General features: G+C 43.5%; 1 protein-coding gene across 3 annotated transcripts in view; it reads right to left on the reverse strand.

The window, feature by feature from the left end:
• Nucleotides 1–1,708: 1,708 nt before the first annotated feature.
• Nucleotides 1,709–13,339, reverse strand: part of IL4R (interleukin 4 receptor) — a 48,836-nt gene continuing 37,205 nt past the window's right edge. For all 3 annotated transcript variants that reach the window (XM_069064171.1, XM_069064151.1, XM_069064160.1), the window contains exons 6-10: nt 11,806–11,968; nt 10,513–10,612; nt 8,870–8,948; nt 7,833–7,882; nt 1,709–5,920 (exon numbers count right to left, since the gene is read on the reverse strand). In XM_069064171.1, coding sequence (XP_068920272.1) covers nt 4,084–5,920; nt 7,833–7,882; nt 8,870–8,948; nt 10,513–10,612; nt 11,806–11,968 — 2,229 coding nt within the window. In that variant the 3' untranslated portion in view covers nt 1,709–4,083. The remainder of the gene's footprint in view (nt 5,921–7,832; nt 7,883–8,869; nt 8,949–10,512; nt 10,613–11,805; nt 11,969–13,339) is intronic.

The raw sequence follows: 13,339 nt of genomic DNA on the forward strand, positions 1-13,339 counted from the left end.
GTTGCCACCAACCTTTTCCCATCCTAGCTATAATAAAATCATGAATAATAATAATTCACATTTGGGGCTGGCAGAGTGAAGGCTGGGCAAGCATTGTGGGTACCACTTCAGCTACTGTTATCAGCTCAGTCCACACCCAGTTCATGTCCTGTTTGCTGTAAAATTACTGAAAAACAGACTGTTGCTTTAGTAAGTAATTAACCGATGAAGGAAACACTTCATATGTACCTGGTCTTGTGTCACTTTAGATGGTTGGATGGAAGGAAATCCTGGCTGAACCAGTTAGTGTTGATCTAGGGCAGTGGTTCTTAAACTGGGATTCATGACAGTATGGGAACTTACAGTTTAAAAAGTAAGCCAAGGGCGGCATGGAAGAGAGGCCCATCTCCCCACCTCCTGCTCCACATTCTAATGCAGCTGGCACCCCCTAGAACTCTGGAATTTGCCTCAGGAGGAGGACTTCCCACAATCTGATGGCAGATTGCATCTCTACTCCAGATTTAGATTGCAGCTTTCTGCCACCTTGGTCCTGAACCAAATGGTTGCTGGGAAATCTCTATCAAGTTGTGACCACATTGCTGGCCATGGTCCAATGTCCTGGTTGCCAAAGTTGAGTGCTGCTAATATTGACAGTCAGCTCTTTGCCCCTAACTTCCCCTGGCAGCAGCCTAGTATCTCCATCTCTTTACAGGGCAAGAAAACAAGTTCCATCTATATCTCAAAGGGAAAACATTCAATCGCGTATGCACATATGGCAGTTGTGTTCCCCTCAGGAAACTTCTTGACCATTGGAGAGTTTACTCTCCACTACCTGGAGAGAAGATGGGAATAATAGTACTGTTACCAATTTTTCCACCTGGTCATTAGAAAATCATGCCTTAAAAATACCTTACAGGGGCGGCCAGGTAGCACAGCAAGTAAGAACACCGGCCCCAGAGTTGAGATAACCTGGGATCGAATCTGGGCTCAGACACTTAGCACCCAACCAGAAACACCTGGCTGTGTAACCTTGAGCAAGTTACTTAACCCCAATTGCTTAAAAAAAAATACCTTACAAATATAACTCATGCCATAGTGCCCACAGTAGTTCTCTTTGTCTGGTCTGCATTGAGTCTGAGGGAAGGATAGTGGAGTGCTTCTGTCAGTAGCCTAGGAGTCAGACATGCTGCCTTCTACATGAAGATTTCCTTCCCCATTAGCTGCTAGTGTTCACCCTCCCCAAGCCGCCTTGTATTAATTTTGAATATAATCTATAAATATTTACATATAGACATTGCCTGCTCTGTTAGAATGTAAGTTCACTGAGGGCAGAGACTATCTGACTTGTCTTTATAGCCCCAGGAGCTAACAATACCTGGTACATAAATACATAAATGCTTATTCATTGATTGAATTATCCAGACCTAGATGAGTGTAATTAACGGAATGTCTATAATCTGCCACTAAGTTCTCTGCACATAGTAGATACTTAATAATTGTTGAATTGGAGTCAATAGTTTTGACCCCCATGTTTCAATGTCTCTACTGTGCTTATCTGTAAAAGTATTTGTTGCAAAGTTTAAATTCAGTCTGGTATTGGAGGCTTTTCACAGTCCAGTGAAAATCTCCTCTACTTTCACCCCTAAGGAACCCAGCATGGGCCCTCAAATAGAGGAGGGGTTTAACAAAGGTTTCTTTATTGAATGAATAGTAGTCATCTAGCCTAGACTTGTTGAATTGAAATGAATTTATTTAAAGCAAACATCAGACACAGAACATCCCTGCCCTTTTCCCCACCTTCTCTGATCTTCACACTGAGCACATTATACACACACACACACACACACACACACACACACACACACCCCTTTCAGCAAACAAACAAAATCCTTATAACAAATAAAAATGTTTACATAGTACAATATCTCTGGCAGTTCCAGAATATTCCTCCCACCTTCTCAATCTTCTCCTAGACCACATAGTTAGAATACCCCAGAGGTCAATGTGAGAGTGACTATGTCAAGAACCATCTCACCTGCTTTCAGTCACAATAATTTCCACACTAACCAAAATGATGAGGTATTTATTTGCTGGGAGAGGAAATTCTGGGATCAACCATTGCTGGCTCTGGCATTTGCCCTGGTGCAGGGAATGATGAAAGCAGAACTGGTGCTAGTTGAATGCCCAATTCTTTCCCTGTTGCCCAATAGAACGTAAGCTCCCTGAGAGCAGAAACTTTTTTTTGTCATCCTGTCTCTGCCACTTAGCACACTTGTTACTCAGTCGATTCAGCTGTGTCCAGCTCTTTGTGACCCAGTGGACCACACTGTGTGTGAGGTTTTCTCGGCTAAGATACTAGAATGGTTTACCATTTCCTTCCCGAGTGGATTAAGACAAATGAAGGTTAGGTGATTTGTCCAGGGTCACACATCTAGTTAAGTGTCTGCAGCCAGTTTTGACCTTAGGTCTTCCTGACTCCAGGCCCAGCGCTCTCTCTGAGTCACCTAGCTGCCTGGCTTAGTACATAACTCTCAATAAATGCTTTCTTGCATGGAATTGAATTCATTAGTTACTCAAGGGGAACCAAGTCTGGTCCCTTACTTCAGTCTCCTGTTGAAAGAGCTGGGCAACATCCAAAGGACAGAAAAGAAAAGGCACAAAAGGCTCAGATAATCCACAAAACAGATAATTGGGAGTTGATGACATGGCTTCATTGTCTACATCTAACTGTGGAAGTTGTTGTATAATTATTGCTGCTTTCATCTCACACAGGGAGTAGCTTTGGGGGCTTTTTCTACTCAGTATCCTAAAACATGGCAGGAACCTGGTGAGAAGTCCTAAAAATCGTCATAACTGACATTAGGTCTGGGTTAGTTCTACTAGGAAGTCACTTATTTCCTCTGAGCCTCAGTTTCCTTATCTGCAAAATGGGAATAAGAATAGCAGCAACCTTATTGGGTTGTTGTGAAGAACAAATGGGATAACCTGAGTAAAGTTCTCTGGGTACCTTAAAGCACTCCATGAAGGCCAGCTATTCTATGTAGCTATGAGTCAAGACCCCCTGTTGTATGTCACCTGGGAGCCCAGTGCCTTCTTACAGCATGGTTAGGCAGAGGACTTGCAGTCAGAAGCCCTGGGCTCTAGTCTTTAGCTCTGCCACTTACTGAGGTGCTTCACCTTCCTGATCAGGCCTTAATTTCCTCAGTAAAGGGATGGGATCTGATTAAGGTCTCTAATGGTCCTTCTAGCTTCAACATTCTATGTTCTAAGGTTCCATCTCACTGGACATCCTATGTCCAAAGTTCCCTTTGGGCTCTCATCTTCAATGTTCTATGATTTCCAGAAGGCACATGGGGTTTTTCCAGGTCAAGGTTTGGCAAGTGAGAAGGAGGGGGAGATGGGAATAAACCCTGGTTAGAAACCACCAAGACAGAGTGTCCAATGGAAAAGTTGCAGGGGGGACTGCGGCTACAATCATCAGGTCATAAAATAATTGAATCAAGGAGTAAGGAATTCTCTGAGTATCCATCCAGTGGCAGAAAATTAATGAGCATCCAAAACATTGAGGGGGCTGTTTCTCTGTAAGTTGCCAACTATATCCACCCTGGGCCTTGCCAAAGCTCTTTCTGAGAAGTGTCCAGCTTTGAGGAGAGTTCTGTGAATACAACAAAGGCTGCTGGACTGTTGGCTGCTCTAAGGGCCCTGTATTTCACTAGGGGATAGGTGACCTAAAAGAGATTCTTTTAGGACAGTGAAGAGAGAAGATGGAAAAAGGGGTGGTATGTAGCCCCTTATACCCTTCTCAGCATACTTCACCCTGTGGCAAATGGTTTAACAAGACTCCAGAATTAAGATTGTCTGCTCTGAGGCTCAAGGCTGCTCCCTTCCACCCCATAGCGAATAGGCATCAGGCTGTCATCTATAGGTCTAGCTCATGGATGGACAACGACTTTCTGCTCAGGTAACAGGACTGGCATACTGGCTTCTACTCAGTAATGGTCTAAATGGAAGAAATATTTTACACACCAAGGAAATTCAATGATTCCCTAAACCAAGTGTGTATCACTGTTGATTTAGAGGATTGCCAAGCTCCCCAAAGCTCATTTACGAAATTTTTATGTAGGTGTTGTCCTCATGTTCACAGTCTGCTATGTTGGGGCTGAAGGATTGGCTTGGGCTTGGTACATCACCAGGGTTAGGCTTTAAATGAAGGGGTCCTTTCCATTTATCTGAAGTGGAGTCAAATGGATCTTCACAGTCTCGAGAAAGAAGAGACACACAGATTCCCAGAGAAGACTTGTCCTCCAAATGGCTCTCCCCAAGAACCTCCACAGAAGAGGTCCTTGGCACCCTGTTCTCTGGACTCTCCATTATTTCTGAAGGGCAGAAGCTGGTGGTTTTTGTGAGAGGAGGTGATGTTTCTAGGACCTCAACCATACAGTTGCATTTTGTGTTCTGGGCATTGCCCAAGGGTGTATAATTTTTATCAGGACTTGGACATCTCTTTAGGTGCCCACATAAATGACAAGTCAAGGTGGAATAGACTACACCACTGCCAAAATCTAACTTGGAACAGACTGAGGACTCCTCATGCTTCTCGGTGCCGTTCCAGTCCAATGTCAGAGAGTGCTTTCCTATGTCTTCCTCTGATGTCTCCTGGGGACTATATGTCTTGAGGAGGCTGGAGGACACAGGACTGTGCTGGTACTTCTGAGGGAGAGCTTCTCCTAAATCCAGGCCAAAGGTGAATAGTGGAACAGGAGTCACTTCCCCTGCCTCTTGGATAGAAGAAATGAGATTTTCTAATGGCTTGTATCCCCCTTTCTCTTTTCCAGACTCAGACTCCTCATCAGAGATCTCTGCAGAGGCTTCTTTCCTAGAATCATTTAGAAGACTTGCAAAGGATCGATATCCAGATTCTTTGGAGACATTAAAGCTAGCTGCCTTATAATTCTGGTCATTGCCTTGCCTTACAGCATTGTCAAAACACCGGTAGCCTGATGTTGCTAAGATGGAGGGACAAGTGACATCCTCTTCTTGTCTGAGAACTCTCTGTCTTAGGATTTCCTCCCAGCTCTCTCCCTCTGACTGGAACAAAGCAGAAGGCTCACTGTCATGGGAAGAAGATGCGTTAGAGCCCTCTGAGCAGCTAAGGTCTCCATGGCATGGGTCCATCTGTTCCCAGCCTAAAGGAAGGCTCAGCTCTTCCTCTGTCCTGGGCAAGGATTGGGCCAGGAGGCTGTGGAAGCTTCGATAAGCAGGGTTATCATCAACTTGGGGTGCGTCTGAAATGGACACATTTGCTAAATCCAAGGTTGACGCAGTGCCTTGAGTTTGGGAAGCTGAAGGAAATTGCCACTGCTCTTGGTGGGGTTCAGAAGGCTGTCTGGCCTTGGGAGAAGCAGCATCCATGCAAGGACTCTGGCAGAGAGTTTCAGATCTCTCAGAAATGTGTGGACCACTCAGGCAACCATTCTGGAAAATGGGTGCACCCGGCTTGGTAGGGCTGTCCCAGCAATGGCTTGGATCTTTGCTTTCCTTAGGTAGTGACTTGGTTGCGTCTGCCAAGTCCTTGTATTTCCCAGATGGCTTCTTGGAACATGGCATAAAAGTCTCCTCTCCTATGAGATCAAGGAATAGCATTTGGACAAACTTGTCTGCAAGCACTTCTTTGTTCTTTATGAAGCTGCTTGTACTGTTCTCTGGAGATGGGGAGAAGGAAACATCATCAGCATCCCCTTCCTCACTTTCCACCTCAGCCTCATAAAGCTCGATCGACTGCACCACACTGATCTTCTCCGGCACTAAGACACATCTACAGGCTTCCACTGGACAGTTTTCTTGTTTGTTGGGGAGAGGGAGATGGGTGTCTTCTTCCTTCTCTACTGAGCTATGGCTAAGCAAACAAGGAAACAGCTTGGAAAGGCATGTCTTCAAGTGCCTAATTTTTTGGAGGAGAAATTTAAAAAAAAAAAAAGATGAGTTAACTCACTGGGGACTTTGTTCAACTTCCAAGCATTGTATATGTTTGCAACTGTCACATGTGTATAGTACTATAGGTTTTACAAAGTGCTTTCCTCATAGCATTGTGAGTTAAAACTGGAAAAGTAGATTTGGGTAGCATGAAATGGCTGGATTTGGAGGGAAGGAGGGGGTTGTTGTTAGCCCTCATTCCCAATGTCCATCCAATCATATTTTCTTCCATCTATGATGCTAGCTATTTTTTATATTCCCCCAAACTATAAAAGAGTATAATCCTCCTCATTTGGGGGTCTTAACTTTAAAGGCTGGGGAAGATGAGATCCCAATTTTTGGTAAATTCATGCTTTACTAATAAGTTGATTATGTTCAGAAATTTGTGCCTCGGTCTATCTAACTGTTCTAGTAAGATGATTTCCACCATGAGAACTGAAGATATTCTTTATAGTATCCTCTCTATCTAAAGCAGCCAGATTACAAACTGCTCCCTTGTTCCCCCACTGCCTCAGATTTCCCTTGGTCTCTTCTCTCAAGGGTCAATGTTCTGCTTTTTATTTATATTCATACTTGCTTCTCACCAGCTTATACGTAAACATATATCCAGGCTTTTTCCTTTTCTCCTTCCCATCCTCAAATACAGTTTCCTCAGTAAAAACCAAATGCAGAGAGACAAGACTATTCAAAGTAGAGTCAATATAATTGATTTCAGTTCCTCTGCCTGATTTTTTTAAAAAATAACCATAATTGGCCAGGTGTGGTGGCTCAAGGCAGTAGTCACTGCTGCTGGGGAGGTGGAGGCTGGTGGATCACTTGAGTTTGGGAGTTTTGAGCTACAGGAAGCTGAAGTCCGATGGGTTGTCTCCTATGTTTGGTACCAATAATAACATAAGCACCTGGAAGCAGAGGACCATCAGGCTCCCCAAGAAAGGGCAAGTCAACCCAGGTTGGAAAAATGAAACAGGTTAAAGCTTCTTTGCATGTCAGTATTTGGATTAACCCATGAATGGCTGGTAGAGAGACAGGGAGACCCAGTCTTAAATAAATATAAATCATGATAGTTGACACTTAAATGTAGCTTTTTTTGTCATAAAAAGCACTTTCAGATACATTATTTATTTTGCCTCCAAAACAACCCTATGCAGAGCAAGAATTGTTATCCCAACTTTAAAGAAGAGGCTATTAAAGAATGTTAGATAACTTGGTCAAGGTCACCTGACTAGTAAATGGGCAGAGGCATAACTCAAACCAGGTCTCATTCTTTCTTGAGGCAGCCATGTGGTTCAGTGGATAGAATGCTAAGTCTGGAGTGAGGAAATCTGAGTTCAAACCTAGCCCCAGGAACATACTAGCTTTGTGACCCTGGGCAAATCACCTAATCTGTGTCTGCTTCAGTCTCCTTCAATGGACTGTTGTTGAGTTGTTTTCAGTTGTGTTCAAGTCTTCAGGATGCCATTTGGGGTTTTCTTGCCAAAGATACTAGAGTGGCTTGTCGTTTCCTTTTCCAGTTCATTTTATAGATGAGAAAACTGAGGTGAACAGGGTTAAGTGACTTGCCCAGGGCCACCCAGCTGGCACTCAGATGACTGGCACTCCATTCGTTGTACCACCTAGCTTCCCTTCCTCCAAAGTGAAGTGAGGGTAATAATAGCGCCTTCCCTACATTGCTATTTTGAGGATCAAATGAGATGATCTTTTTAAAGTTCTCAGCACAGTGTCTGGTACATAGCAGGTGCTTAATACGTCTCATCTGTGCTCCCTCCTCCCTCCCTCCACTATTGGCCCAGAAGAGGCTTGTTTGGCCGGGCCTGCTACCCAGTATCCACTAGATCTGTTCCTTAGCTCATTCTGGTCTCTGGTTGAGATGATATACTTACGGGAAATTTTTATTTTCTTTTGCTTTAGGCAGTTTCCCCCATGCTGGAAGCTAAAAGAGAAGGAACAATGGAATACATTGGCAAAGGCAGGGCCAAGATTTCCCCCTCATCTAGGGACAAATTCAGTGGCTCCAAGATGGAGAGATTGCCCACAACAAACTTCAAAACCTTTCTCCTCTCTCGTGTTCCCCTGGATTGGAACTTCACATGAACCTTCCTTTTGCTGTCAAGGGAGCTCCATCTTTCCAATTTTCCAGGTTCATACCTTGCTATCATGCTCAAGTCCTACCCCTCCCTCACCCCACATTCAATGGCCAAATCTTGCCCTTTCAACTTTTAACTTATAGCCCCTCCTTCTTACTATACAGCTACCAGCCTAGTTCTAGCCCTAATTATCTCTCATCTAGACTAGTGGAATAGCCTAACTTTCTGAGTGTGAGTCCTCTCTTCCCTGATGAAAATCATAAAACCATTCATACTTTAGTAGATGGTCTCTGTTAGTTGCTTGTGGACAAACCGATTCATCGCTGATTCAGCATGAAGGCTTGCTCTCCAATGACTGACACACAGGTGCTAAGCATTTATATAAAGCCTTTCCAGCGTGGTAGGCCTTGCTGGAGATTGTGCTCCCACCTTGTCTAAGCCATGGCCTTATCATTAGGAGGGGGCATAACAGGTGATGATCTAGGACCATCCCACACTGATAGATCAGTGCACATTCAAGGCTGATCCCCAACCCCTTCTTGCATTTCATCAGTGATACTCTCAATATGTGTATAGACCATTCTCATAAAGATTTTATGGAGATAAAGAAAGTAGTCATATGGATCAGTAGTTACTGATGTATGTTAGTATTGGTTTAAGCAAAACATACTAACATGAAGGTAAATAAATCTATTGGAGAAGAAATTAAATCATTTACACATTCCAAAATACTGCTATCTTTGAATTATCTGTGTTACTACTCAAAATACTGGTACAGAGAATTGAGGCTGATCTGATGTGGGCAGTGACAGGATGTCTTCAGAGTCACCTACCTGTTGGTTCTGAATAATGATGGCAGTTAAGCGACTATGGGCTGGGTTGGGGATCTGATCCCACCACACTTTCTTAATCCTGTAAGACAAGAAGTTTCAAGTGTTTGTCATGTGAATCAGACAGTTTGGGGTGAGAGAAGGGAACGTTCCCCAAGAAAAACTGGAGAAGTTGGTGCAGAGAAAGACATAAGGAATCAAGGACAGAAAGTGTCAATACCTATGGACTCTGATCCCTTCTCACCTGGGCAATCCTCCCACAGTGAGTCCTCAAGTCAAGCTTTGTAATCCTGGGTGGAGGCATTACAGGTTCATGGGATTCAAAGATGGTCTTGCACAAGATCACTTAATCACCAGGGCCAAATCTGAGCCCAAGTTTTTAAAGTCCCAATTCAGCATTCAACACTACACTATGCCACATGGGGGATCCTGGAGATCATCCAGTTCCAGCTTTCTTATAAAATCCTGACTCATTTGACCAAGGAGGAAACTGAGGGTCAGAGGGAAATAATGTACTGAGAGTTACAAAGACATTTAGCAGTAGAGTTATGACTAGAACCTGGGTCAACCTGAAGTTTAGTCTCATGTTCTTTATATCTTTCCAGGCTTAAGAAATATTTATTAAAATGAGATAACAAGGGGCAGCTAGGTGGTGCAGTGAATAGAGCACTGGCCCAGGAGTCAGGAGGACCTGAGTTCAAATCCATCCTCAGAAACTTGACACACTTAATAGCTGTGTGACCTTGGGCAAGTCACTTACCCCCAATTATATCTTGTCTTACCCCCTCCAAAAGAAATAACATGGACATTTGACAGAGACCCATTTGCTTTAGAAAAGTTCAGTTCTGATAAAAATAAGCATAAATGTTTTTGCATATACAAAACCATTCCCCAAACCAACCTGTAGCCAACAGGGCAAAGATCAGTCTCTCCATTTTGCAGATCAGACAACTAAAGCTAAAGCCTTGACCAATGCCATCTCTCTACTAAATCGTGGAGTCAGAAATAGAACCCAAGACTGTTGACTCCCACAAGGCACTTTTCTATTATCATCATGACCCTAACTACAATTGACCTCAGACACCACCCTTCTCAGTCATTCATTTGCCAAAATTGGAAAGGGACTGACTTTACTGAGTGTGAATTCAAACTTGGACACAACACATCTCAAAACCACAAATGAATGCTGGAGATATTAGTGTGGGAGACGAAGAACTAAAAAGCCAGGGTGGATCTTGACTGCGGAAGGCCTTGAATATAAAGTTCTTAGGAGCTCATGTTTAATTCTAGAGGGAATAGAGAACCACTGAAGCTTTGGAGCAGGGAAGTGACATGATAAAACCTGTTCCTTAGGAAATCACTTCAGCACCTTTGGGAAGGATGGATTGGAGTGGGGCAGGAAGGGGCAGGGGAGAGAGTAGAGACAAGCAAATGAGTTAGCAGGCTATTTTAAGACCTGACCTAGGAGGCTGGAGGTTGGAATGGAAAGAGGGAGAGCCAAGGGAGAGATGCCAGTGGTGGAATCAAGGACCTAAGTAACCACCATCACATTCCTTATCCTATTATGGCTCCTGTTTGGCTTATTAGGAAGTCTGCTGACAAAACTAACACAAAGGAGGTCACATCTCCCACAAAACTGGACTTACCTGATGACACTGAAATAGCACAGCAAATTAACAAGCAGGATCAAGATGCAGAAAATGGGCACCGCCAGCTCCAGGTCACTCAGAGGAGGCTTTTCATGCTCTAGGAAGGAAAGAGATCCGCACAAAATGACATTTTGCTAGAAATTTCCATCCAGGAATCTCTTGAAATAGACCAGTTCAATTCAATAAACATTTATTAAGTGCCTGCCATGTGCCACGGGATACAAAAAAAGACAAAAGACAGTGCCTGCCCCCAAGGGGCTTACAGTCTGGCATCTCCGATTCAATTCACCAACTCATTCTTTGAGTGCCTATTCACGTGAATCAAAGAACAGATGGATGAATGTATTTTTTTTTTTAATGTATTAAGTGCTTACTATGTGCCAGAGGAAGTGTGGTGTAATGGATTGGGAACTAGTCTCAAAACTAGGAGGACCTTGGCTGTTTGACTCTGGGTAAGTCATTTAACCCCTCAATTCCCTAAGAAAACTCTCTCAGATCAGAAGTGGCAGACAATATGTCAGCCTATATGAGTAGAGGGAATTTCCTTATCCAGGATTCTCCTATCCAATGAAATCATCAGTCCAACCCCAATCCCTATTATGTGCTAAGCATTGTGGTAGGTACATAGACAAAAACAAGGCAATCCTTGTCCTGGGGAGAGACAGCATCTCCACAGACAGACATGGACAAAATATGAATAAAGCAAATGCAAAATTATCTTGGTGGAGGGGAAAGAAATAACAACTGAAAGGGTCAGGAAAAGGCTTCTGTAGGAGGTGAAGCCTGATCTGTGCTTTGAAGGAAGAAAGAGATTCTATGATGCAGATATGAAGAGACAGAACACTGCAGACATGGGGGGCAGCCTGGGTGAAAAATCAGCAGTTGAGAATATAGTATACTAGGGACAGAAGGCAAATGGTCCGATTTTACAAGGTCACAAAATAAAATTGTCTGGGTCAAGTAAATTTTGAATCAGTGTCCCTGAGTTCAAATTTTGGTTTTGCTATTTGGTTTCTGTATAAACTTATGCAAAAGCATTTCAGTTCTGGGCTGAATTTTCCCTGTAAAATCAGAGGACTGAGTCAGATGATGATGTTCAAGGTTTCTTCTGACTTAACAACCAACACTATGCATTGGGAAGTTCAGAGGGGGATAGATTTCTTGGAAGGTGCTGTCTTTAAAGGTCATGGGGGCAGTTGTGGGGGCCCTTGGCCCTTGGTATGAGGTCAACCAATTCTAGAATACCAGCACCTTCAAGGTCATCCCAACACTTGGATGCTACCCACATACCATTATACCATTCGATGGTGTGGCTCCAGTCACTCCACGGCCCTTCGTAACCCATGAGGCCTGAAACTTTTGACTTCACTCGAGCAGTGTAGATCCTTTTATTTTCTAGTTCATCAGCAGAAATGCTCAGGTTGCAGACTGCAGAGGTCTGTTTTTGGATAGGCTGGAAGTAAACATAAGCAATCAGAAAACTATCTCTACTGTGGTGAGAAGTTCTGCCATAGCCCTACAGAGAACCATTGTAGTCAGTCTTTGACCAGTGAGTACCAGGGTCAAGGAAAATGATTCCTGCTATGGTCACAGGGGCAGCATGTGTGGTAATAACATTCTGACTGAGAGGAGAATAGAATAATGAGATTTGGGGAGCCTGCTATAGCAATTCACATAGAGGAGTGGGAAACCATATATATATGTGTGTGTGTGTGTGTGTATGTACATACATAGACATATATACATAAACATATGCATATGTGCATGTATGTATGTTATGTATGTATATGTGCATATATGAAAATAACAAAAGGTAGAGCAAAAAAGAATCATCCGCTAAAAAAAAAGCAAACAAGGAAACAGGAACAGGTTTTATTTACCTTGTATTTACTTTGTATTTGAAGGAAAAATTTTAAAATGGAACAAGACTGGGGGACTATTTTTGTTTTAATTTTAAGAGCAAAGAGGACTCCATGTCAGGAGTATACTGCTGCCAGGAAATTCTGTCTGTGCCCCTCTCACACACTCTCTCCAGTCTTCTTTTAGGTGTCATCTTCTACATGCTGACAAACATGCAGGCCAGAGTCCCAAAGGACTAGGTCTCAGTGGCCTGACAGGATAAAAGCAGCTTCAGTAGAGGCTGATTGAGGGGTCTTTCCTTGTTACTCATTTCCTGACTGCTTTGCCCTCCACCCCCCAGTTCCTGCAAATCACCCACTTGGTTCCTTAATGACAATTTGCTTTTCACCATTTGCATCCTTCTGAATCCTGCCTGCCAGTCCTGTCCCTTTTGACTCACAGCTGTGCTAACTTTTATACTCCATGAGTGTGCACTGTTTTTGAGGACCATGCTTCTTGACTACAGACCTGCTGCCAGACACCAAGGGAGAGATGAGTGTTGATAGACTGTTGAAACATAACAACAAAGTAGAGAAGACTAAAAGGAAAAACCATAGTGGAGACCAGCTACTGAGCAGATAGGGTGTGGTACCTCTATGGAGGATCTGGGCTCCATTCCCTAAGCCACTACTTACTACTTACTCTCAATGCCAATTTCCTTTTCCAAGGCTCACTTTGTCCATTTGCAAAATGAGGGTGTAGCACTAGGTAATTTCTAAGGTCCCCTTCCAGCTCTAAAGCTCATAAACCATGCTTTTGCCCAAGTTGTCCTCCATACCTGGAAAGTTCTCTCTCTTCCCAGCCTCTTGAAACTCCCAAGCCCCTTCAGGTACTACCTCCTATACAGACTTTCTTGATCCTCACTAGCAATTGTACACACACACACACACACACACACACACACACACACACACACACACACACA

Source organism: Petaurus breviceps, unplaced genomic scaffold, assembly GCF_028583685.1.
Source record: "Petaurus breviceps papuanus isolate PSGF00001 unplaced genomic scaffold, PetGlider_PUasm1.0 138, whole genome shotgun sequence".
In the NCBI taxonomy this organism is placed as follows: Eukaryota; Metazoa; Chordata; class Mammalia; order Diprotodontia; family Petauridae; genus Petaurus; species Petaurus breviceps.